The 24652-nt window shown below is 36.3% G+C and overlaps 3 protein-coding genes across 4 annotated transcripts; 2 read left to right on the forward strand and 1 right to left on the reverse strand.

The window, feature by feature from the left end:
• The first annotated feature begins 1763 nt into the window (after positions 1–1763).
• Positions 1764–14497, forward strand: LOC132188289 (ABC transporter B family member 20). Of its 2 annotated transcripts, XM_059602708.2 has the most exons (11): positions 1764–2590; positions 5652–5706; positions 5796–5971; positions 6099–6299; positions 8232–8491; positions 8576–8886; positions 9090–9310; positions 9421–9761; positions 9976–10760; positions 10854–11095; positions 12445–14497. In XM_059602708.2, the coding sequence occupies exons 1-11, from the start codon at positions 2213–2215 to the stop codon at positions 13672–13674; spliced, it is 4200 nt and encodes a 1399-aa protein (XP_059458691.1). In that variant the 5' UTR covers positions 1764–2212; the 3' UTR covers positions 13675–14497. The 2 variants fall into 2 exon arrangements, with proteins under 2 accessions (XP_059458691.1, XP_059458692.1); XM_059602709.2 differs by lacking the exon at positions 1764–2590 and having other exon boundaries at positions 5667–5706; positions 5798–5971.
• On the reverse strand, positions 14380–16460 carry PNSL1 (PsbP-like protein 2). Its single transcript, XM_059602710.1, has 8 exons — positions 16307–16460; positions 16109–16205; positions 15677–15766; positions 15472–15545; positions 15276–15398; positions 15123–15194; positions 14938–15034; positions 14380–14744 (listed from the first exon to the last, which is right to left on the reverse strand). The coding sequence occupies exons 1-8, from the start codon at positions 16358–16360 to the stop codon at positions 14641–14643; spliced, it is 711 nt and encodes a 236-aa protein (XP_059458693.1). The 5' UTR covers positions 16361–16460; the 3' UTR covers positions 14380–14640.
• A 1496-nt stretch (positions 16461–17956) lies between these two features.
• Positions 17957–21054, forward strand: LOC132187031 (receptor-like protein kinase THESEUS 1). Its single transcript, XM_059601183.2, has one exon. The coding sequence runs from the start codon at positions 18201–18203 to the stop codon at positions 20700–20702; it is 2502 nt and encodes an 833-aa protein (XP_059457166.2). The 5' UTR covers positions 17957–18200; the 3' UTR covers positions 20703–21054.
• Positions 21055–24652: the final 3598 nt, after the last annotated feature.

Here is a 24652-nt window from a genome sequence, read left to right on the forward strand (position 1 = left end):
ACACAAAATCTTCAATTGTCATCAAATAATATTGTTATGTAGAATTGTACTATATAACCTTTTTGAAGGGATTTGATGACTAACATTGAATATTAGGGGAAATTTTGTCTCTATCATGCATATTGTCGATGGTAGCTAATAGCTTATATTAAATAAACTTATTTGATGTGATGTTAGATTATTTGCCATCACATTCATCCTTATTTTTATTTTTTATTTATTTTTAATATTGGGACTTCTCATTAATAATCAATCAGAAAATGGAGTTTAAAAAACTCCATCAAAACTCATTTTCATTGGCAACTTGATAATTAAAATCTTTTTCCAATGGCAATCACACGAGAGTAATCATACTCTTTATACTTATTTTTCATCGGCTGACATGATGTGTATTAAGTATTTTTTATTTATTATTATTAGTATTTAAGTGATTGACATAAGAAACCATTTAACATAAACAATGTCAACACATGAAAAATGAATATAAATAATAACATTACTATAACAGCATTGCTTAATAACTATTAATCCATATGCTTTAAAATACGAAGGGCAATTAAATAGATAAATGAAAGCAAAAAAGGTTTTTTTTTTCCAAATTGAGTTGGGAGATATTCCTTAAACTAAGTATAATAAACAAAATAAACAGATATATATATATATACATATATATATATATATATATAGAGAGAGAGAGAGAGAGATAGAGAGCATGTATTTTACATGCATTTTTAATATGATTAATAGAGTATGTGATTATCACATATATTTTTTTAAAAACACACATAAAAATCATACGCTATAAAAATATATGCCAATTTAATATTATAAATTAAAAAAAGTTTCCACCCCCACGTAGGAAGAAAACTTTATCCAATAAAAGCATTGTTGATTAAACAAATCAATTTCATATTTTTTTTTCTTTATCTTGTACTCAATAACACTTTTTGGCAACATCAACAAAATTTCTCTAATTTCCCTAAAGTATATCTTTTTATCAAATCACTTCTTAAGTATAAATTTTGTCGATTTACTTTATAAAGTTTCAATTGTTATCAAATAGGTCATTTAATTTATTTTATGTTAAATTTCTAACAGCATTGCCATGCCATGCCTAATTAGAAGGCGTCACGTGTCCCCTTTAATAACAAAATATAAAATAAAAAGAAAAAATTAAAACTATAAATATAAATATAAAAAACAAAAAAATAAAAAATGTTTTTTTTTTCTTCAATTTTTAACTTTTTATATTTATATGTATACTTTTATTTTTTAAATATATTTTAATGTTATTTTTTACTTAAAAAAAGAAAAGAAAAAAGAAACCATTTTTTCCTTATAAAAAAAATAGCAAATGGAATAAATAAATACACTGCCACTAAGGCGCCAACCCAAAATATAAAAAGAAAAAACAGAGAAAGACGGGGGAGGGAACAGAGCAAATGGACTGGCAGCAAAAAAGTTCATCCAATCTCAATGATGTCCCGCATACTCCTATAATTCTAAACACACACTTTTTATTTCCCAAAATATTACTTAAATAAAAATAAACAAGAGACACGCACACTAGCCTCACCCGAGTTGTCTCATGAGCCACCGCAAAACACCACGCGTGACAGCCTCACAGCCCCACTCCCAAAGGACTTGAACGTAAATTCACCACTCGTTTATACAGCTGTTAGCACATTTACCAACACCATCATTCGTCGCCGAAATTTACCAAAACACCACCAAACCCCGTCCAGGTGTCCACCACCAACTTGACCCTCACCACCAAAACACCGAGACACACGTTTCTCGCCTTTAATCGCCGGCTACGGTTATCGAAATATCCAAATGCGCAACAAATCGCCGGCGCTTAGCCGTTAACCAGAAACAAGGAAAGAAAGAAAAGGCGTGGGTGAGTCAAACATTTTCCCTTTAGTCTCTCTATCTCTCTCTGTCCGCCTAGTTTGACCGAACCACGCACACCCACCCGCGACGACCCCGTTTTGTCTGTTTTTGCTTTTGAGAAAAGCAGAAAAGAATGGAAGGATAAAGAGAAATATCGCAAAGCGCGTAGCATACAAAACTCAAAAGATACATCAATCCGTCCTCTAAATTTAGCGGATCTGCTAAATTTAGAGGGATTTGTTGCTTTGAGCTTATTCCAGATAGTGACTCAGTGAGCTTCAGCTGCGGGTTCGGGTTCGGGTTCGGGTTTCGAAGAAAGATGATGGTCTCGAGGGGGCTATTCGGGTGGTCCCCACCGCACATACAGCCGTTGACGCCTGTGTCGGAGGTGTCAGAGCCGCCGGAGTCTCCGTCGCCGTACATGGACCAGAGCGCAGAGACTGCGGGGCAGCAGGTGGAGCCGGAGGAGGTGATGGAGGAGATGGAGGAGATCGAGCCGCCGCCTGCAGCTGTGCCGTTCTCGCGTCTCTTCGCTTGCGCCGACCGCCTTGACTGGGCTCTTATGATCGTCGGCTCGTTCGCCGCTGCCGCCCACGGCACCGCTCTTGTCGTCTACCTTCATTACTTCGCCAAGATCGTCCACGTCCTCAAGATCGACCCCGAAAAGCACGACGAGCAGTTCGAGAGGTTTCGGGAGGTAATTTCATATAGTTTCTGAAACCCTAATTTTGGAGTTCTATATATTTGTGTTGTGTTTGTTTGGTTGCTGAGAAAATGTAGCAAATGGTAGGAATTAGGGTTTTTGAGTTTTAGGCTTGGTTTTAGTAGCTAAGCTTGACGCGACTAATCGTGTTGAGTTCAGGTGACCAAAGACAGATTAAAAATATTTGGAATTTGAGTTTGTTTGATTCTTTTTGGTTGCGCTGTTTGATTGATAACTAAATACTATAATAAGCTCATGATTACCAAGTACTAAAATAGGCTCATGATTTTCGGTGCTGAGTTTGTTATGTTACTGTTGTTGTTTTTTTCTTTTTATTTTTGGCTTGTGGATCTAGCGCGCACTGTTATATTACTTTGTAAAAATTGGTTAAGTACATATATGGAAATATTATATACATATCCAAAAATGTATGGGGGCTAATCAAAATCTATAAGTTGAGATTACAATTGCTTCGGTGCTGCAGATTTTGTTATGATCCTCGCCTGAAACTGAATAGCTCATTCCTTATATTTAAAGCCAAATGGAACCTGTGTTTTATAGGCCAAACCATCCAAAAAAAGTTAACTGAAGTTATATTACTGTATTCTGCACAATCTATTCTATTTGGATACACTTATTTTGAAAAGGAAAGATAATCTGTTCATATTATCATTCTAAAATGCGAAGTGCTAGAGAGCCAAAGAGAATTGTCAAGAATTTTTTCCAAACTGACGTGGCAGAATTTTAAAATGAAAATTCAAGGGGTGGCTGGAATTCTGTCACGTCAGTTTGGAAAAAATTCTGGACAATTCTTTTGGCTCTTTAGCACTTCTCTTCTAAAATTATAAGGTATTCCTACTTAGCAAAGGAAAAGTAAAAAAATTATAAAGGTATTCCTGAGTTGATGGGGAATAAGATATGATGGGCTTGCATGTCTTCATTGCTGCATAATGTTGTTCTATTCTTTTTTCATAAATTAGATGTAGGTTGTTGTAAAGGTGCTGTGATTGGGAAGTTACTGATGCCAAATTGATTGCTATTTTTGCTTTTGTTTGCCCTTCTTTCGTTTGTAAAGAGAATGAAAGATTGTTTATAAACTTATTCTTCTGAGTCATGCTTTCTCCGTTTTTTGGTTTCAAGAATTGAAATTACTAACCCGACGTAGCTGAATAGACTGCTGTTTGTAAGTATTATATGGTGACTGACGTTTCCTTCTCTTACATATACATGTGTACTCGGAGGAGCCTTAGGCCAATTTACTCTAGAACAAGCCTTCTATGGTCTCTAGAAGACATAACTAGCAGATGTTTGGATGGGGTATTATTGGTTTGCATCCAATGTCTGCATTCCGTGAAACTTCTATTTTAGGTTAACCTTTGCTATTGTACTTTATATGAAACATTCAATATCTTCTTTTTTCCAGATGCCATATTCATCACTTCACTATGAAAAATAGTGGCTTGTTTACAGAAATATCGTGTTCTGAGGGACTATCCTTTGGTATCTAATGCATCAGTTGCTTCTCAAATAATGGGAGAGTTGTCCTAACATTTTATGTGAGGGAGAAAAAAGGTCATAAAACTACAGGAAGAGTAACATCTTGCAACACTTTCACTTGGTGCATACCTGGAATTGGCTAAGTACTTAATGGCTTATTGTTTGAGTAAGTTTTGTCTGGAGGGTGGGTATCATATACTTTAGCATATTTATTGCGGGGCTAGGCCTGGTTGAAAGAATACGAATTTTTTTTAGTCACTTTTTTCTTCATATGGTTATTTTTTCCTCTTTCTCCCCTGCTTTTTGATGAGAAAGTATGAAGGTTTAACCATGAAGGATGCATACTATGTGTAATAAGAGTGGGGAAACCCCGGATCATCTTCTTCTTCACTCTGATGTTGCAAGAGATTTGTGGATTATGGTTTTTCAGATGTTTGGGGTAGAGTGGATTATGCGTAGATGGAGTGGTGGATATTGTGGCTTGTTGGAAAAGAAGGGTCAGTTGGAATGATATCATTATTGTTTGGAATGTAATTCCTCTCTCTTTATTGTGGTGCATTTGGAGAGAAAAGGAGTGCTCGAAGCTTCGATGGTTGCGAGAGAACGAGCTTGGATGTACGGACTTATTTTCTTAAATCCCTATTGGAGTGGATCTCTGCTATCGTCCTTCTTCATGTCTCTAGCTTTGCAGATTTTTGTACTCTTTTTTCTTGTTCTTGATCTGCATAGTGGTTGTACTTGGGTAGCGCCCAACCTTACTTAGAAAAAAATGAAGGATACATACTAGTTGCATCTTATTATTGGGGAAAATCTCAGCTTTGCGCCTTGACCTGGATGACATTCAATATCATGTACCCATGTTCCTATACGTATAAGCAATATTCCAGTCCATAAAGTATGTAATTTTTGAAGTTTGTACCTGAAATTAATTTGTAATGATTTAGTCAAAAAACATTACAGCAATGACCGATACGTATAAACAATATTCCAGTCCATAAAGTACGTAATTTTTGAAGTTTGTACCGGAAATTAATTTGCAATGATTCAGTAAAAAAACATTACAGCAATGACTGAGATACTTGTAAACTGCAAATACAATGCAGGGATTTGTCCAGTGTACGTAGGGGCGCCTTACGCTTTTAATAAAACTTGAATATTACTTATAAAAAAAAAAAACAATGCAGGTCCATGACTTGTGGGGTTTCCTTCGGTACTAAAGTTTCTATCTGAAAGAAAAAAGTTTTTTTTTTGCCATTTTAAGTGGTAATATAGTGTGAAATATCATTTCTATATGGCAGAAGAAGTCTAATACCTAGTTAACAGGTGGGTTTTGATTTTTGAGGCTTGGATTCTCATTTTGCTATTTTTCTCCCCTTTACTGTAAGTAACGGCCTTCTGTTATGGTCCTTGGCATATTGGTGTTTCATCCATTGTGCAATTTATTAAGTTAGTGTCTCCATGTGGTTTAGAAGGTGAAAATTTGTATATTTTCATTTATGAACTGGAAGTTGAAGACATGAACTTATTGTCATTTAACTGTGTTATTGTTTTGCTGCAGCTTACTTTAACACTCGTGTATATTGCTGTGGGCGTTTTTGCTGCTGGTTGGATTGGTAATTTTATTGATCATAATTAGCATTGCTGCATTCCTGTTTTTGTATCCTATTTGTGACCTTCAGTACTAACTCGTTTTGTGTAATAGAGGTTTCTTGCTGGATTCTGACTGGGGAGAGGCAGACTGCTGTCATCAGGTCAAGATATGTTCAAGTATTACTTAACCAGGACATGAGTTTTTTTGATACCTATGGGAACAATGGGGACATTGTGAGCCAAGTATTGAGTGATGTGCTACTTATTCAATCGGCTCTTAGTGAAAAAGTATGTAAAGATCTAACATATTGCTTCACGCATAATTTTTATTTTTATTTTTTAATTCTTCTACAATATAAATTCTCTCTCGATACATTGTTTTGTCTAATCTTTTTGTTTGCCTCTCATGATACAGGTTGGAAATTATATCCATAATATGGCTACATTTTTCAGTGGTCTTGTTCTTGGATTTATCAACTGTTGGCAGATCGCACTCATAACACTAGCCACCGGTCCATTCATTGTAGCTGCTGGAGGAATATCAAATATATTTCTTCACAGGCTTGCCGAGAATATTCAAGATGCATATGCTGAAGCGGCTAGCATTGCTGAACAGGTCTGTTTATGTTGCTTTTTTCCATTTAACATATCCCCTCCCCCCCCCCCCCACACCCAAAAAAAAGAAAGAAAGAAAGAAACAGAAAGGAAAACTATGGTGTTGTTTGCTAATTTTTTTGAAAAGTGTGTTTTGAAAAGGTGATTTGAAAAATGTTTTCGGTGGGATCCACATTTGGAAAGTGTTGTTTGTGAGGTCCACAGGAAAAAAAAAAAAAAAGATTGCTTGTTAAACTTTTTGAAAAGTGTTTCAGAAAAGCAAAAGTCTAATAAGTTTTTTCAAAAAAAAAAAAAAAAAACTGGGATAACAACAGTGCGCCCCGTGGTCATCCGATTCCTCTGGTTGGGTTGGTTGCATAGAGACCCCCTCTCATCAAGTGGGGGTGGCTGAAACCACCTCCAAGTCCCTTAGGGGTGGCTCGGCCACCCCCAGACTAAGGTTGGAAAAAAATAAAGTCTTTAAACCACAGGAGGGTAATGAGTGTTTAACTTTTTTTTTAATAAATATTTAGTTTTTTTTTTTTTTTAATTTAATTTATAAGGGTATTTTTGATTTATTGAAAAAAAATTTAATGTCATTTTTGTCTTTTTGCTGGCCTTGGGGGGGGGGGGGGGGGGGGGGGGTGGGGGACATGGACTCAATCTATTGTTCGAGGGGGACATTTACAATAGGGTGGGTGATAGTTTAAGGTGGTATGTGGACTTTATCCTTTATTTTAATTTTTTCAAGATCCTTGAGAGAGACCTTTCCTTACCTATTTAAATATATGATTTTGGTCGGGAGACGCTGGTCCAAGTGGCTTGCTTTCTGCTTAATTGATGAAAACTTCATATCTGTTAGCAGTAGTTGCAGATAAATGGCTCAAAGTGCTTCTGTATAATCTCCCGAGTTCCCTTCTCTCCTTTTGGGATCATTTGGAATTAGGCCCAGGAATAACCCTCTCAGTGAATTAGTGGCTTTATCTCCTTGTTGAGTTGGCTGCAAAGGTGATATTAAGGATTAGAAGTAAGATTTGGTTGAGGGGGTCTGACGATGCTGCCGTTACTTTATGTTACTCAAAACCATCAATGTATCCTTTTTTCTGTAATTGAGAATAGAACATCTATCTGACTATTACAAGGGTGATCTATTTTTATTTTTTAAAAAAAGGAAGAAAGATTAGGCTTACTTTCTCCCTGAAGCACTGTAATAGTTGCTGGCTGTGTAGCTCCTAAGGGCACTTTTCAGGGAATGTTTGGAAAAACAGCTACAGATTAGGAGAAATTGAGTGCTTGTAAGACTAAGCTTATATTTGTCATGCACTTATGGATAAATAAACATATTGATTGGTACCTGGTAACTGAAGTATATGTCCGTTATAATTTTTAACTGATGTCTACAAACATTTTTTTTTAAAAAAATACTTTTGGCATTTATTAATTTTTTGTTCTTTCTGTATATGTATTGGTTAAATACTATAATTGACTGATGGTGGTCATTGAAGAGCTTGCTTGTGCAGTTCATTTTTCCCTGAGTAATTTGTCAATAACCAAAGAAGTAAAGGGCATGTTTGGTTCTATTCTCTGAAAACAGCTTTTATTTTGTGGAGAAAAATAAAAAACAGCATGAAGGCACATTGGGGAATGTGTTTATTCTTGTTAACATCAATGTTCAAAATCAGGGCAGTGAAGTGTTTAGAAAATTTCTTTTCATTCTCAACAACTGGTTTCTGAAACACGATAGGAAATAGCTTTCTGCTGTTGTGTTGTCCAGTACTTTCAGCATGTATTTTTTTGAAAATGGTGACGCATCTTATTTCGTATAAATTTTTCTGTTATGAAGTGGCAGGTAAATAGTTCAAATATAGTAACAGTTTTGAATTATACTTGTGGTCATTTTTGGAGTATTTAATGCAAGAGATTCTGAAGTGTGAATCATTTTTTAATCATGCAGGCAGTCTCCTATATTAGGACATTGTATGCATTTACAAATGAAACATTGGCCAAGTATTCTTATGCAACATCACTACAAGCAACTCTGAGATATGGTATATTAATAAGCCTTGTGCAAGGCCTTGGTCTTGGATTTACGTATGGGCTTGCTATATGTTCTTGTGCCTTACAACTGTGGGTGGGAAGGTTTCTAATTGGAAGCAAAAAAGCTCATGGTGGTGAAATTATAACAGCCCTATTTGCTATAATTTTAAGCGGCCTGTAAGTATTTTGCTTAAACTGTCGTGTCCTGACTAAATCATTTCAACCATTTTTTCTTACGTATCATTTTTCTGTCTTTAATAGTGGACTGAATCAAGCCGCAACAAACTTCTATTCATTTGACCAAGGACGAATTGCTGCTTATAGACTTTTTGAGATGATAAGCCGATCATCCTCTGCAGTTAATCAAGATGGAACTACCCCAGTTTCAGTACAAGGAACTATCGAGTTTAGGAATGTATATTTCAGCTATTTGTCTCGTCCTGAAATCCCTATTTTGAGTGGGTTTTACCTCACTGTACCTGCTAAGAAAGCTGTGGCACTTGTTGGCAGAAATGGCTCTGGTAAGAGCAGCATTATCCCACTCATGGAGCGGTTTTATGATCCTACATTAGGTATGATTGTCTTATTCTTTACCTTTCCTTCTTGTTTTTTGTTTTTCTGTTTTTCTTGGGGGTGTGTGTACGTGCTGGGTTGGGTTGGTGGGTCTGGCCATATTCTTTTCCTTTTAAAAAGGTGCATGTATCTTGGCAAAGTTCCATGGAAATACTTAGTATGCTTGCACATTTCAAAGGTTTGTTTTTATTCTGTGGTGCAGGAGAAGTTCTCTTGGATGGAGAAAATATTAAGAACCTGAAACTGGAATGGCTAAGAAGCCAAATAGGACTAGTTACCCAGGAGCCTGCCTTGCTAAGTTTGAGTATAAGAGACAATATTGCTTATGGGCGGGATGCTACCTTTGATCAAATTGAAGAAGCTGCTAAAATAGCACATGCACATACTTTAATCAGCTCACTTGAGAGAGGATATGACACACAGGTAAAAGTTGAAAGAAAATATTAACTCAAACCTATGTTTCCTGGTATTGTCTGATACGTATCATTTCCTGTTCTTATGGTCTCAAGTTAAGTAACTCTTTTTCATTTCAGGTGGGTAGGGCTGGGTTAGCATTAACAGAAGAGCAGAAAATAAAACTTTCTATTGCTAGAGCGGTACTTTTAAATCCATCAATTCTTCTGCTTGATGAGGTTACTGGCGGACTTGATTTTGAAGCTGAAAGAGCTGTTCAGGAGGCTCTAGATCTCCTCATGTTAGGACGCTCAACTATAATAATAGCTCGACGACTTAGTCTTATCAGGAATGCTGATTACATAGCTGTGATGGAGGAGGGTCAACTTGTTGAAATGGGTACACATGATGAATTATTGACCCTGGACGGCCTATATGCAGAGCTTCTCAAATGTGAAGAAGCAGCAAAACTTCCTAGAAGGTATAATACAAGGGAAAACTATGCATTTGCTGACATGGATATTGCGGGTGAATAACCTGCAATAATAAATTTAAGCATTCTGTATCATTGTGAAGATAATTATTTTTTTATTTTTGGGCTTGTTTGCTAGAAAGTTAAATTGGACTTCTTTTTATTTTTACTTTTCTTTATGCTAAGTTGCATGTATGGTTTCTGTTTATGTAACCACATCCAGGATGCCATTAAGAAACTACAAAGAGATTGCAGCTTTCCAAATTGAAAAGGATTCTTCAGCAAGTTACAGCTTCCAAGAACCATCATCTCCTAAAATGGTCAAATCGCCCTCTCTCCAGAGAGTTCCTGGCATATTCCGACCATCAGATAGCACCTTTAACTTTCAGGAATCACCCAGAGCTGGGAGCCCACCACCAGAGAAGATGCTGGAAAATGGTCAGCCCTTGGATGCAGCAGATAAGGAACCATCGATAAGAAGGCAGGATAGTTTTGAAATGAGACTACCGGAGTTGCCCAAGATTGATGTTCAGTCTGCACATCGACAAACATCAAATGGTTCCGACCCTGAATCTCCTGTTTCACCCCTTTTGACATCTGATCCCAAGAATGAACGTTCACATTCACAGACTTTTAGTCGACCACATAGTCAGTCTGACGATGTTCCAGTGAAAGTGAAGGAAGCGAAAAATACACAGCATCGGGAAGCACCATCATTTTGGAGGTTGGCAGAGCTTAGTTTGGCAGAGTGGCTTTATGCTGTATTAGGAAGCACCGGTGCTGCTATCTTTGGTTCTTTTAATCCTCTTCTTGCTTATGTTATAGCACTTATAGTAACGGCATACTATAAACATGAAGGCCATCACTTGCGGGAGGAAGTAGACAAATGGTGCTTGATCATTGCCTGCATGGGTATAGTGACAGTTGTTGCCAATTTTTTGCAGCACTTCTACTTTGGTATAATGGGGGAGAAGATGACTGAACGAGTTCGTAGAATGATGTTCTCAGGTGCTTGGCTCTTTCCTTAATCTCCCAGTAGTTCTCTTGAGACATGAAATTTTGTTTATTCACATTACCTTATATATTTCCACAATGTGACAGCGATGTTGCGCAATGAAGTTGGATGGTTCGATGAAGAGGAAAACAGTGCTGACACCTTATCCATGCGTTTGGCAAATGATGCTACATTTGTGCGAGCTGCTTTTAGCAACCGGCTCTCCATATTTATACAGGACAGTGCTGCTGTTATTGTGGCTGTTCTCATTGGGATGTTGCTACAATGGCGATTGGCACTTGTGGCTTTGGCGACCCTGCCGATTCTCACTGTTTCTGCCATTGCTCAGGTTTGCACCATATCTACTTGCCTCCCAGTACAAATTTATTTAATACTTGAACTGATAGTTGAGTTGTGATTTAAACTTATTCTTTAATTTTCTTTTATGAATAAAAAATTCATTAATCAGCCCATTTTGTATATAAATATCCTTTTCATCAGCTTCAAGGTCTTTCATATTTTCAAGGGCTATATTTTATTTTGTGGAAAGTGACTTGTAGGCAGAAAAGTTTTTATTTATTTTTAATAATGTTCAGTGTAACTTTTATGTTTTCCACTGTTTGATAGGAACACTGAAAATGACATGAAAGCTGTTTGGCATGCCTGGAAAACCCTGATATTTTCTTATTTTCAGATAGCTACAAGTAATGACTTATTTGAGATAAACACAAAAGTGTTCACAAATTACCTAGAATGCTGAAGTAGGAAATCATAAACACCAGATGCAAGAATAGGCAATAAGTGTATTCCATTGAAGCTTTTAATTTATTTAAATCAAAATCCATCACTTCTTATGAGTCCCACCACAAAAGCTTGTGTCATCCGCATAAAACCACCCCACACACTCAGCCGCCACCAATAACTGCCAGTGAATGGTGACCTCAATAATTCTCTTGTCCTATGTTATCCAATCCACCTAACAAAAACCGCACATGCACCTCACACCCGTATCTGCTTTTTACATGCACACACTTGCAGTGCACACTGCACAACTATAAGCATATGCATCATTTCTATATAGTGGGTTCCCCCAAACACACATAGCAAGCCCATGCGAAATTGATTTGACATATTCCTTTAATAACGACTGTGCTTTTTCAAAGTCCTAAAACACAGTTGCCAACAATGTGGCATTGTGGTGACCTAAAAAAGGTCAATATTGTGATTAACAACACTTGCAGTGCAGGCTGCACAACTATAAGCATATGCATCATTTCTATTTAGTGGGTTCCCCCAAACACACATAACAAACCCATGATTTTTGAAATTGATTTGACATATTCCTTTAATATCGACTGTGCTTTTCAAAGTCCTAAACACAGTTGCCAACACTGGCATTGTGGTGACCTAAAAAAGGTCAATATTGTGATTAACAGCTACACTGTCTATATATTTGGATCTAATTTTGTCTGATCTTTTGGTCAATTTGTAACCTTACTGACCTGCCTGGATTTGTGAAATCTCTACCTTTCTTATATATCTGTTTTCCGTGGATGTAATAATTACTTGGTGCTGAGTTTCATTTTATATGATTCACTTTCATATATTCGTTTTTTTTATTAAAAAAAAAAAAAAATAATAATTAATTAATTAATTAATTTTTTAATTTATAAAAAGCACTGTTTAAATATTTTGCAGAAATTGTGGCTTGCTGGATTTTCAAGGGGAATCCAGGAGATGCACAGGAAGGCATCTTTGGTCCTTGAGGATGCAGTTAGAAACATATACACTGTTGTAGCATTCTGTGCTGGTAACAAGGTAATGGAGCTCTACAGATTGCAACTAAACAAAATATTTAAACAGAGTTTCCTTCACGGAATGGCCATTGGTTTTGCATTTGGCTTCTCACAGTTTTTACTTTTTGCCTGTAATGCCCTTCTCCTCTGGTACACCGCATATTCTGTAAAACATAAATATATGGATCTACCTACTGCTGTCAAGGAGTATATGGTTTTCTCTTTTGCAACATTTGCACTGGTGGAGCCTTTTGGATTGGCTCCTTACATACTTAAGCGTCGTAAGTCTCTCACTTCAGTATTTGAAATCATAGATCGAGTGCCTAAGATTGAACCAGATGATAACTCAGCATTGAAGCCACCGAATGTATATGGGAGCATCGAGTTGAAAAATGTTGATTTCTGTTACCCTACTCGCCCAGAATTGTTGGTATTGAGCAACTTCAGTCTCAAAGTCAACGGGGGACAAACTGTGGCTGTGGTGGGAGTTTCAGGGTCTGGGAAGAGCACCATAATATCTTTGATGGAGAGATTCTATAATCCGGTTTCTGGTCAAGTACTACTGGATGGGCGAGATTTGAAACTTTATAATTTGAGATGGTTGAGGAACCACCTAGGTCTTGTTCAGCAGGAACCAATTATCTTCTCAACAACCATAAGGGAAAACATAATATATGCAAGGCACAATGCTAGTGAAGCTGAAATGAAAGAGGCTGCTAGGATAGCAAATGCTCACCATTTCATCAGCAGCTTGCCTCATGGTTATGACACACATGTGGGAATGAGGGGTGTGGATCTCACCCCAGGACAGAAACAGAGAATTGCAATTGCTCGGGTAGTGCTAAAAAACGCACCCATATTGTTATTAGATGAAGCAAGCTCGTCCATTGAGTCTGAGTCAAGTCGAGTGGTGCAGGAGGCTCTAGATACATTGATCATGGGGAACAAAACAACCATTCTGATAGCCCATAGAGCTGCAATGATGAGGCATGTAGACAACATTGTAGTTCTGAATGGGGGGCGAATTGTAGAGGAAGGGACCCATGATTCTTTGGTGGCAAAGAATGGTCTGTATGTCCGTTTGATGCAACCTCATTTCGGGAAGGGTTTGCGTCAGCATCGACTTGTTTAGAAGAATGGGTTTTGTGATTGTTTGGGTTTGGCTCATCTACGGTTCTCATTCTGCTCATTTTGAATCTCTTGGATATATCTATACTGATGGTTGTTTTCCTATAATGTTGGTGGGAGTCCTGAGTCAGCAGCAGGGAGAGGAATGAGACTGCTGAGGCTTATTACAATTTTTATGTTGCAGAGTGAGTTGGTGTATCCAGTGGCGGCTGTGCTAGTTACATTGTTCAAAAGTAGGTTTTAGAAGTAGGGTTTTTGGAATCGGTTGGCCTTTGGGGATGTGCTCTCGGGGCTGGATGCATATTCTTTCGGAGGCGATGATCACTAGATTGGCATTGTGCTTCGTCTCCATGGTATATTGATTTGCTTTTTAAGCAGAAAGTGGGTTGGAATTAGTTCTAGTATTTTTTTTTTTTTTTTACTGAGGTGTGGTTTTCTTTTTACATTTTTAGTAAACTTCTTTGACCTCTCTCCAGCTTCAACGCTAAATTTATTTCTTGTAGTAAGTTTTACTTCCCTTTGTGAAAAATGTAGAAAGTTCAAGAGGAAAAAAAAAAAAAAAACTTGTAACCTTTGTATATAAATACTGATGATTTACAAGCTATTCAGTTTTGCCTGTTTGATCCCGCAAGTTATACTGTGCCAAGAACAAGAAGCTCCCCCCACTGTTGGATTCAGTGTAATCTGAAGTTACGTTCTGCACTGCATCATTCTCTAACTTGGATGTTCATGGAGCATGTTGTTACGGCATGAACAACAGGCATCCCATGTCCTGCTTATTATTATATGGCATAAACTCCTGGAGTTGCATACAGATTGATTGTTAATTTTGGTGGTGATGATTTCTGTAGGAGACTTTCTTGCTCAATATATACATTTATTGCAAATTAACAATCAATAAAAAACAAAAACAAAAACAAAAACAAATAATGACTTTCACATAGGAGATTGCCAGCTCCACAACCGTACTTCATATGTCAAGCACCTTAAAAGAGTCTGCAACCACTCTAAGCATCTCGCGATATCTTCTCCATCGTCTTGTGTTTGCTCCGACAATCAGCGTGTAATATCTCCCTGCAGAAAGAGCAAGTTGGTATTATTTATTGATAACATGTCCTCCCAGTGTGTTGCATATTGACAGTTATGCTTCAGATAGCAGGTAAACTCGTGATCTAATCTCAAGGCTATTCATCTTCCTGGTATTGTAAGATGGATGATGGCAGCACTCAAATCAAATGGTACAAAACATTATGATAATGGCACTTACCATTTGCAATTGCTATGGTTGCAAAGGAAGTGGTAGAGAAATTCGGAGATGTAAGTTCATACTCAAAGGTGTAATAATTTTTCCCATCAACGGTTTTCTGCATCCATTGGATAGACATTATTATATATTTCCTGCAAATTTTGGAGTTAAATTGAGAGGAACTTTGTGAAGAGGAAGATACAAACCTCCTTCATCTCCATTATATCAGCTACTTGATTCGGTGCAGCATATCTATGTCTCACCAAATTGTAAATTACCTGTTAAACATAGTAACTTGTCAAAGACCATTTAGAGTCTTCTGAAAACATAAAAGACTCTGCAAAATTGCATTTCTTCACCTCTTCCATTGGACCCATATCATGGATGTCTGTTTTAACAGTCGGTATAAATCTCACTCTAACATTTTGCAGTTGCAAATATCGATCCTTAAATGCAGAATCATGCGCCCTGAAGTCAAACTCCTGAACAATACAAAAGATGAATTATTTTTACAACCAAAATTCAGGCTTCCATTTCATAATGAGATTATCTTACCCTCCAATCCGCCGGGTAGTAATAAGAATACCCATCTGCAGAATCAACGAAAGCTCGATAGTTCTTCGGTATTTCTGCGCAACACGGGTAGGATAACAACTTATTTGTTACAAGCAAAGAGAGATTTCAAATGGAGATTACAAAATTGCTTCATACTGACATAAACTTACAAGTCATATATTGAAATAACTTCCAACCATGATACCTTCAGCAAAAAGGGAACTTGCAGGGAGTAAACTTGCACTTGCAGCCAGTGCTCCAATTTTCAACAGCAGCAGCCTTCTCTTGCAATTGCCTAAATTTCATAAAGGTAATCATTTAAGACACTGAACAACCAAGTTTATAGGGTTTGAATTAAATTCAATCATCATATAGAACAGGATATAATAAACATTCTAACAAACCCATTACAGATTTAGCCAAAGTAATCATCTAAGCATCAGGGTTCTTTTGTCAAATATCAGTTTGACAGAAACCCACTTGTAATTCCTAGAACAAACGGCAATCAACTCATTCTAAGCCAAAAATCGAAAAGAAATCAATCTAGTTATCTCTCAAACACGACTTTCCTCACAGATAAGAGTGGCAGAAAGTGCATAACAAGTGTGAAGAGCTAGAATTCATCTGGGTGTCTTACTTTCGTCACTTGAGGCTGTCTCCCTTGAGCATGTGATGGTGTTGCGAAAGCAAAAGGCAGCATCTCTTGGTAAGTCCTTCGAAGGAGGCAAGTTCAACTGGAAATAGTACACAACTCATTCACTGAGAGGGAAATAGAAATACATAGTCTGAAATCTGAATAGAAGAATGTGGAGAGGGAACCAATTGATGCACTGACCTTCTTGCAAGAGGTGGTTGAAACCCAGTTCAGTGAGAGTGAAGACGCTGCCATGTTTGACAAAGAGAAGAATTTCTAGCTTCTCATGATGTGGGTATTGGATGGTGTAGCTCTGCCTTTTGTTTTGGCTAGGAAGGAGATTGTCTCATGTGGGGGCTTGTTTCCCTCTTGTTTTTGGATAGCAGTGGATAATACCATGTTTAATGGGGGGAGGAAATTCATTGATTTTCTAAATTTAACACTGTTAAATTAATAAAATTTAATATAATTTTTTTTGGTCATTTCATTTGAAATGAAAGAAGATCCAGATATCATGCTGCCAAAAAAATTTTATACAGTTTTTCAAACATTAATAATGGACGGTATTATTCATCCTCCAATATTAAATGCAGGAACACTTCGTTCAAGAAGAGGGGCATGTGATCAACCTCCAGCTTCGTTATACAACTTATACTTTAATTCAAATTAAGCTGAACCAAAATTATTTAGTTTGCAAGGATTGCAGCTTTAAACTTTTGGACGAACTTCTTTTTCAAATCGAGTCAAAGAAATTTAATTTATTTAATTCACTTGTGTTTTTAGTACATGAAAAACACATAATTTTTTAATAATTTTATTATAATTTTTATATACTAAAGAACACATGACTATGTTTATAGACCCATTTAGAAGAAATTTATGTTCATAATTAAATGTTTCATTGATTTGAGAAAGTGTAACTGAATAGAATAGAGAAAATGCTTATAGACCCAGCAAATGGAGCCTTTACACGTCTTCTAATTTTGTAAATATATTATGAATAGAGAAAGCTTAAAACTCTGGGAAGTAGCCAAAGATCCATGGAGTTGGTCAACAGCAAATCTACTGACCATCGCTTTAATTAAAGAAAGGTTTTTTTTAAAAGGTTTCGTACTTCTTGGGGAAGTTTATCACACTGCCCTTGCTGAAGATCGATTTATTACATGTCTACTCCTAACTTTTGAAGCATATTGTAAGGGAGAAAAATAACATAATTTTAACTGATTCATATGAACATCCTTATTTCAATATTCTAATATTGGGAAGGATTCCTGCCGTTCACACAAGGTAGAAATGGGATTTATCGGAGGAAAATTAGATCATCTCCAGTTCAAAAACCCAATTCCTCATCGTGGTGAATGAGAATTGTTAGAAATTTATAAGAGTGAAAAATGGAAAAAAAAAAATGAATTTCAGTAATTTATGTTTGAGTTATTAGTAATTTGAGTAGCAAATATGATTCTTTATAAAACTCATTTGTTTGAACAAAAGACGAGTGGCTACTCAAAACTTATTTAGATAGATGAAATTAAGTATTTCACAAGTTGAGTCTCATTTATTAAATGAGTTATAAAAGGGAATTGTTGAAAGCCCATTCTCATATTTTCTATCTGAATTTCATTAAGTTCAGACAAAAAAATAAAAGGACGTCTTGTTCCATCGTAATCCAATTCAATTTTCAGACCGGTGATTGCATTAATTTACGTTGTTGCCAAAAAAAAAACAGCTAAGTTCAGTTAAGTCAGTTTCCTACTTCGCAAACTTCAATGAGGCTCTTTAAGAAAACACCAATAATTTATTTAAAACTGTCAGTGGGTCCTCAAAAAACTAACAGTCCAGATCTTGGAAACGGCAGCATCACCATCATCACTCCCACACGCCTCTTCTTCCTTCTCCTTCTTCAGTGAGAAAAACTCTCTCTGTTTCACATCATTTTCTTAAGAAGAATTCTGACCCAGGCGCGCCTTGTTTCATCCAACTTTGCTCTTGCTAAAAGCCTCAAAAGAACTGAGAACGCAAAGGTGATAAAAATAGGTTCTTGTCTGCATTTTATGTGCTATATTGGTTAGCTTAAGCGAAAGTTGTGTAGGAAGATATGTCTCATTCAAATACTTCATGTGTTACCTGGATATTATGCGTTTTCTGTGTTCCACTCGCTGTATGTGCTTCATTTTTTCCTAAAGATAGCTTTTTTATTGATTGTGGTGGAAGTAAAGAATTTAAACTCGATGATGGCCGGGTTTTTGAGTCCGATTCTGGGAATCAGCATGTGGGTTTGTCTCCAGACTCCCACATTGTGGTTTCTGAGACCAGAATGGGCAACTCAAATGACTCAACTCTCTGTAGTTCTGCTCGGGTTTTTAAAGAAACTTCAACTTACACTATAAATACTAAGCAGATTGGTCGCCATTGGCTGCGGTTGCATTTTCATCCGGTTCAGAATCCACATTATCATTTGAAATCTGCAGTTTTTTCAGTTGTGGCTAATGGAATTACACTGCTTCATGGGTTTTCATCGTCTTCGAATTTAGGCACAAAATCCTGTCTTTTTAAGGAATATGTGATCCAGGTGGATGGTTCAAGCTCAGAAAAGTTGGTGCTGACATTTTCTCCCTTGAATGGTTCGATTGCATTTATCAATGGGATAGAGGTTATATCTACGCCTGATGGGCAATTTCCTTCCAGTGCAGTGCCATTTCCCCTGCGGGCTGCTGTTGAGATCCCCACTCAAGTAGCTTTCGAGACAGCTTATAGAATTAACATGGGAGGTCCTCTTCTAACTTCAAAGGACGATCCACAATGGAGGATATGGGAAACAGATCAATCTTTTCTTGTTAATGTTGCTTCTGCCAAGAATGTAACGGTAGATCCTGCTTCGATTAAATACCTTGATGGGGTATCGAGAGAAATTGCACCCAATTTGGTTTACTCAACAGCACAAGAAATGGCGAATGCAAATGTCATCAATCAGAGATTTAACATTTCATGGGCATTTGAAGTTGAACCCATGTTTACCTATTTTATTAGGATGCATTTTTGTGACATTGTTAGCATAACTACTGGTACTTTGTTTTTCAATGTGTATGTTAACAATCAATCTGCTCTAGATTCTTTTGATATCTCAAGCAAAACAATGGAACTATCTGCTGCTTACTTTGTAGACTTCATTGCCAACACTTCCGCGAGCTTGAATCGGATTCTGGTCCAAGTAGGTCCTTCCAATCTGAGGAATTTTCCACCCAATGCAATTCTAAATGGTTTGGAGATAATGAAAATGAGCAATCCGAGTGACAGCCTTGTCAAGAATCTTAGACCAGACTATATTGATTCCAGGATCCCCAAGAGAAAAAACTGGATACTGCTGGCAATTACTTCTTCAGTCAGTCTTGCAGTTTTGGTGCTCATCTTTGCGGTTTTATACTTGTATTTGCACCATCCAAAGAAGCCTAGGCATGAGACTGCTCATCTGGGAAATTCTGATAGCAAAGTTTCAGTTGGTAGCTTTGCTTCTTCAACAGCACATTCTCTTAGTTTAGGCCGTGTTCTAGCATTCTCTGAGATTCGTGAAGCAACAAAGAACTTTGATCAAAGGTTGGTTCTTGGTGTTGGTGGTTTTGGAAAGGTTTATAAAGGAGTGCTAGAAAATGGGGTTGTGGTTGCTGTAAAGCGAGCAAACCCACAATCCCAGCAAGGATGCACTGAATTCAGAACAGAAATTGAGATGCTTTCGAAGCTCAGGCACAGACACCTGGTTTCTCTTATTGGCTACTGCGAAGAATTTGATGAGATGATTCTTGTATATGAGTTTATGGCCGGGGGTCCCCTCCGTAAGCACTTGTACGGCTCAGATCTTCCCCAACTTACTTGGAAACAAAGGCTGCAAGTTTGCATTGGAGCTGCAAAAGGTCTGCACTACCTTCATACTGGAGCAGCAGAGAGTATCATCCACCGTGATGTTAAAACAACCAACATTCTACTCGATGAAAATCTCACTGCAAAAGTGGCAGATTTTGGATTGTCTAAATTAGGCCCTACTCTGGATCAAACCCATGTGAGTACTGCAGTAAAGGGGAGCTTTGGTTACCTTGATCCCGAGTACTATCGTCGACAACAACTCACAGAGAAATCTGATGTGTATTCTTTTGGAGTAGTAATGATGGAGGTTTTATGTGCTAGACCAGCTGTAAACCCTGCTCTTCCAAGAGAACAGATTAACATAGCAGAATGGGCCATGGACTTGCAAAAGAGGGGGCAGTTAGAGAAGATAATAGATCCCCATCTTGTAGGATCTGTTAATCTTGATTCCCTGCGAAAATTTGGTGAAACAGCAGAGAAGTGCCTAGCTGAACATGGTGCTGACAGGCCAACAATGGGAGATGTCTTGTGGAATTTGGAGTATGCTCTTCAGCTACAAGAGGCTTCTATGCAGATGGTTTCGAATGAGAATAGTGCAAATTATATTCCGGATATTCCAGAATGGGTTAACCAAATTGAACCTGCTGAAGGTGATGCTGCAGACGCTATTAGCTACAAAGACTCTGATACAACAACATCAAGTGGAGTATTTTCACAGTTGATGGATCCAAAGGGAAGGTAGTTCTGCAAGGGTAATAAGCCTCTAACACACAATTTTAGTTGAGAATATTAGTGCCTGTCTTTTACCACAAATGGAAAATTTTTCTTTATATTGTTCATGACTTCCAATAGGCTGACTTGTTGTAAAATTAAAGTCTCATAGTTCTTCAGATATATGCATCCAAAAACTGACAAGGAATGTCTTTCTATGCTTACAAAGACCACTTCCTTGAGTGATTGTTGTGAACCTTGCCACATGCTTGGTTTTAATCTGCCTAGGTTAATCTTTCTGTAATGAGTGAGTGCTCATAAGTATTAAGATTTTCAAAACTTTGGGTTTTTCCTACAGTCAAATTAGGATAGTATTTACTAGTCCAGAGAATTCTTAGTTGCTTCTTATCTAATATTGTTAAGAAATGCTACATTTATTTACTGTTCCAAAATTCAACGATGATTTTCATTGCCCCATCAGAGAATAAGTACTTGTCATTAATATTGTTTTATGTGAAATCTATGATTACATTATCTGGAGTAAGAGTCAGTGGAGGAGAGCCTTTGATTCTGCAGACATGGGTGAGATATAAATAAGTACAAATATGAGGAATTTTCTCACTACTCAATGTGTGGTGGGCGGCACAGGGGAACGACTTTTGGACCAAGCATTTTGTACCATTGGTTTTAGATTTTAGAATCTTGGGATTGTACCTATGGTGAATATGGTGCTGAGGGAAAAAGTTGCAACAAATTGGAACTTGTGAAGCAGGAGTGTTACCACTCCTGCTGCCATGGCATGGAATTACCTTCAACTGCAGTAGATTTCTGCCTCGGATCTTCTGTTATGAAGAAAACAGTGCCCTTTTTTTTTTCTTTTTTTTCTTTTTTTTTTCATCCCTCATTTTGCATTTGTTTTCAGTTCGTTAGTATTAGGCCATCTACAAAGAGTAGAATGATTTAGTTGGTGGGTTTCAAATTATAATGAAGGTTTATAGGAGCAAATTTATTTATTTTTTCTAAGCAAATTAGGAAAGGGTTACAAGGGATTAAAAAACCTTCATTGAGTGAAGTTTAAAGGATAAAAGACTATTTGTAACGCATTCGGTCCATTAGGGCTATGTTTGTTAATTAAAAGCTAAAAAACTCAAAAATATTCACTATAAGCCCAAAGCAATGAAGATATTAGTAAATGAACAAAATGTCATGAAAGCTGAAACGTCGAGGTCAATAATATAGAAACTTAAACTTTGAACAAAACAACATAAATGTTCTTAATAACTTTTATAGTGTAGTAAGTCACTTAATAAGAACTCAACAAGAAAATTTAAAGGATCATGCTTGTGCAATTGATCAGGATCTCCAGCGTTAGAATTCTTAGCAATTTGAGTAGAAAATGTAAGAGAGACCTTATGAGACCTGCATGCCTTAATAAGTGGGTGGGCTGCTTGAAATTTATTAGGGTAAGTGAGCTCCATTGGGGCTCTTTAATTGTGCATATGTTAACATGTTTAACATGCTTATGCTAAGTGCTATAGTGAATTTTATGAATGTCTTTATTTTACAGAATATATATATATAAAACTATTTTCGATCTCATTTTGTTGGGAAAAAGACCAAGAATGGTCAGTCCACATAAAACTTTTACTAACTAATTTCATTAAGGCCCAGGATTCAATTACTTGGGCCTAAAACATAAACTACAACAACTTAATTAACTTATTTGGAACTAATTAGCCTAAAACACCAACTAAGGCCCACAACCTTAGCTAAAATGGATCCATTTCCCTTTAACCAACTGTTTACACAAAACTTTATTGAAAATGAATCGAATTCTCCCTTTGTACTAAAATTGGAAGAGCACCTATTTAATTTTTCTTACCAACCCGTTTTGGACCTTTGATAAATGATACTTTTCCAACCACTTAGGACCTTTGGCATGGAGTTTTTGGCCATGAAAGTTTATGCTTTGGCCGACTTTTACAAAGATCAGAAAAGGAAGGAAAATTTGAATTAATGACTCCCGCTTCATGAGACATAGTCCTCAGCCAATTAAACTATTTCTTATGCTCAATTGCTTATAACGTTTAGGTTTAAAATCATTTTTCAAGTAAAAACTAGTTCTTAATGAGCCATTATAATTCAGGTACGTAGGGGAGTTCTTCCCTTGGCCGAATCATGCTTATCAATACATCATTTTTAGGAAAATAATTATTTTTATTTTTTTAGAAGAATATCATTATTATGGAAATGATATTTCATTTATGAGTTTATTCGAGTGTGCAAAACATGCTCTTAGCCGCCCATTGGTGTGTTAAGTGTCTTTAGTGTGAGTGAGGCCAGGTGCCCTTATTGGATTCGTGTGAGTAGGCAGTAGATCTAATTTAAGTAGAAATGTCGTTGTTATTAAAAAAAAAAAAAAAAAAAAAAAAAAAAAAAAGGGAGGTTTTGGCATTCAAACATTGATGAACGTTATCATTTTCTCCATTGTTATTAAAAGTCAGTCATCTTCCTTGGGTTGTAGTGGCAGTACTGTGACCTGTCAAGTTATATGAAAGACAAACTAATCAATCATGGCAAATGATAACAGCTCTTTTTTGCAATTATTCAAGAGCCTGGTCGGTCCAATAAAGATATATATGATTATGGTAAAGTCCTTCTGTCGGCATAATAAATGATATTCAAGATATTTTTTTATCTCACCCAAATAATGTTAATGTTTGAGAGCAACTTGTAAACAATTCCCACACTCTTCCTTTATGGGCCATAAGATAGGAAGAAGTACAAACCTCACGTCTTCATGTCTCTTGCTCATTACATTTTGCATCAACTACTACTGGGATGGAGTTATCCAACCAAATTTGCAAAGAAACAAAGTAACTTGCTGCATATCACATCACATCACATCACACCACGTCTACTCCTTCAAACTATCTATTTTCTTTCTATAAGGATGATGTTATATAACTTCATGTTTGACACTGAAAAATCAGGGAAAGTTACAATTTATTTTTTAGTTTTGAGACCTATTATTTCTCAATCTCTTTATCGAATTACTGTGGATTTGAAAAAAAAAAAAATATATATATATATATAGATGAAGATGAATGGGAGATGGAGAAATGACATTTCCTTTTGATTTTGCTTAGGACAAGAAAAAAATATTGATGTTGTTAGACTATATGAAAAATATATTTGGTTACAATTGCATATGCAATTGCAAGTAATATTGAAACTTATCTTAAGAGTATCCACATCATATCAAATTTTGAAGAACAAGTCTACTTTTTTTAATTTTAAAGAACCACTAAAAATACTATAAACCCATTCTTTATTTTGGATAATGAATCATTTTTCTTTTTTCTTCTTTTTTTTTTTAGGTTTAAAAAAAGAATAGTTAAAGAGATAAATAGAGTTTGAAGAGAAAAATTAATGAAATAAGAGATAAAGAATGATCTATCATATATTTGAAGAATTAATAAAAACCGGATGTAGGGTAATTTTAAGGTGTGATTCTTCATAAACTTATTATTATTTTTAAAAAATAGAATTGTTTAAAGAATTGGATGTAAATGCTCTTACAACCCAACTATGATATTACCTACCTAAGATCAAAATTCTCTAAATGTTAGCCATATTCCAACGTGTAAACTCTCAACCATTTTTTTTCTTCAAATTAAATGGTTTAATTTTTATCATAATCACTCAAAAATATGATAAATATTAAGAGGATAAATTTGAAAAACTTATCAAATTTTAACCTCTTAATTTGAAGGCAGGCATTAGACGATTCCAACAAATTTGAAATTTCTTAGAAAAACTCTCGAACCTTCTATCTACCTACTTTTTCGTAATTTCGGGTGTGTTTGGTAAATGGCTTGAAAAATGAAGTGAACCGAAACTGTAGCAGATTTAATTGATGTGAGAAAAAAAAAGTAAGAATGTTTTATATAAAAAAGTGAAAAAATTTTTTATTTTATA

This window comes from Corylus avellana, chromosome 6 (genome assembly GCF_965113065.1).
Source record: "Corylus avellana chromosome 6, dhCorAvel1.hap1.2, whole genome shotgun sequence".
In the NCBI taxonomy this organism is placed as follows: domain Eukaryota; kingdom Viridiplantae; phylum Streptophyta; class Magnoliopsida; order Fagales; family Betulaceae; genus Corylus; species Corylus avellana.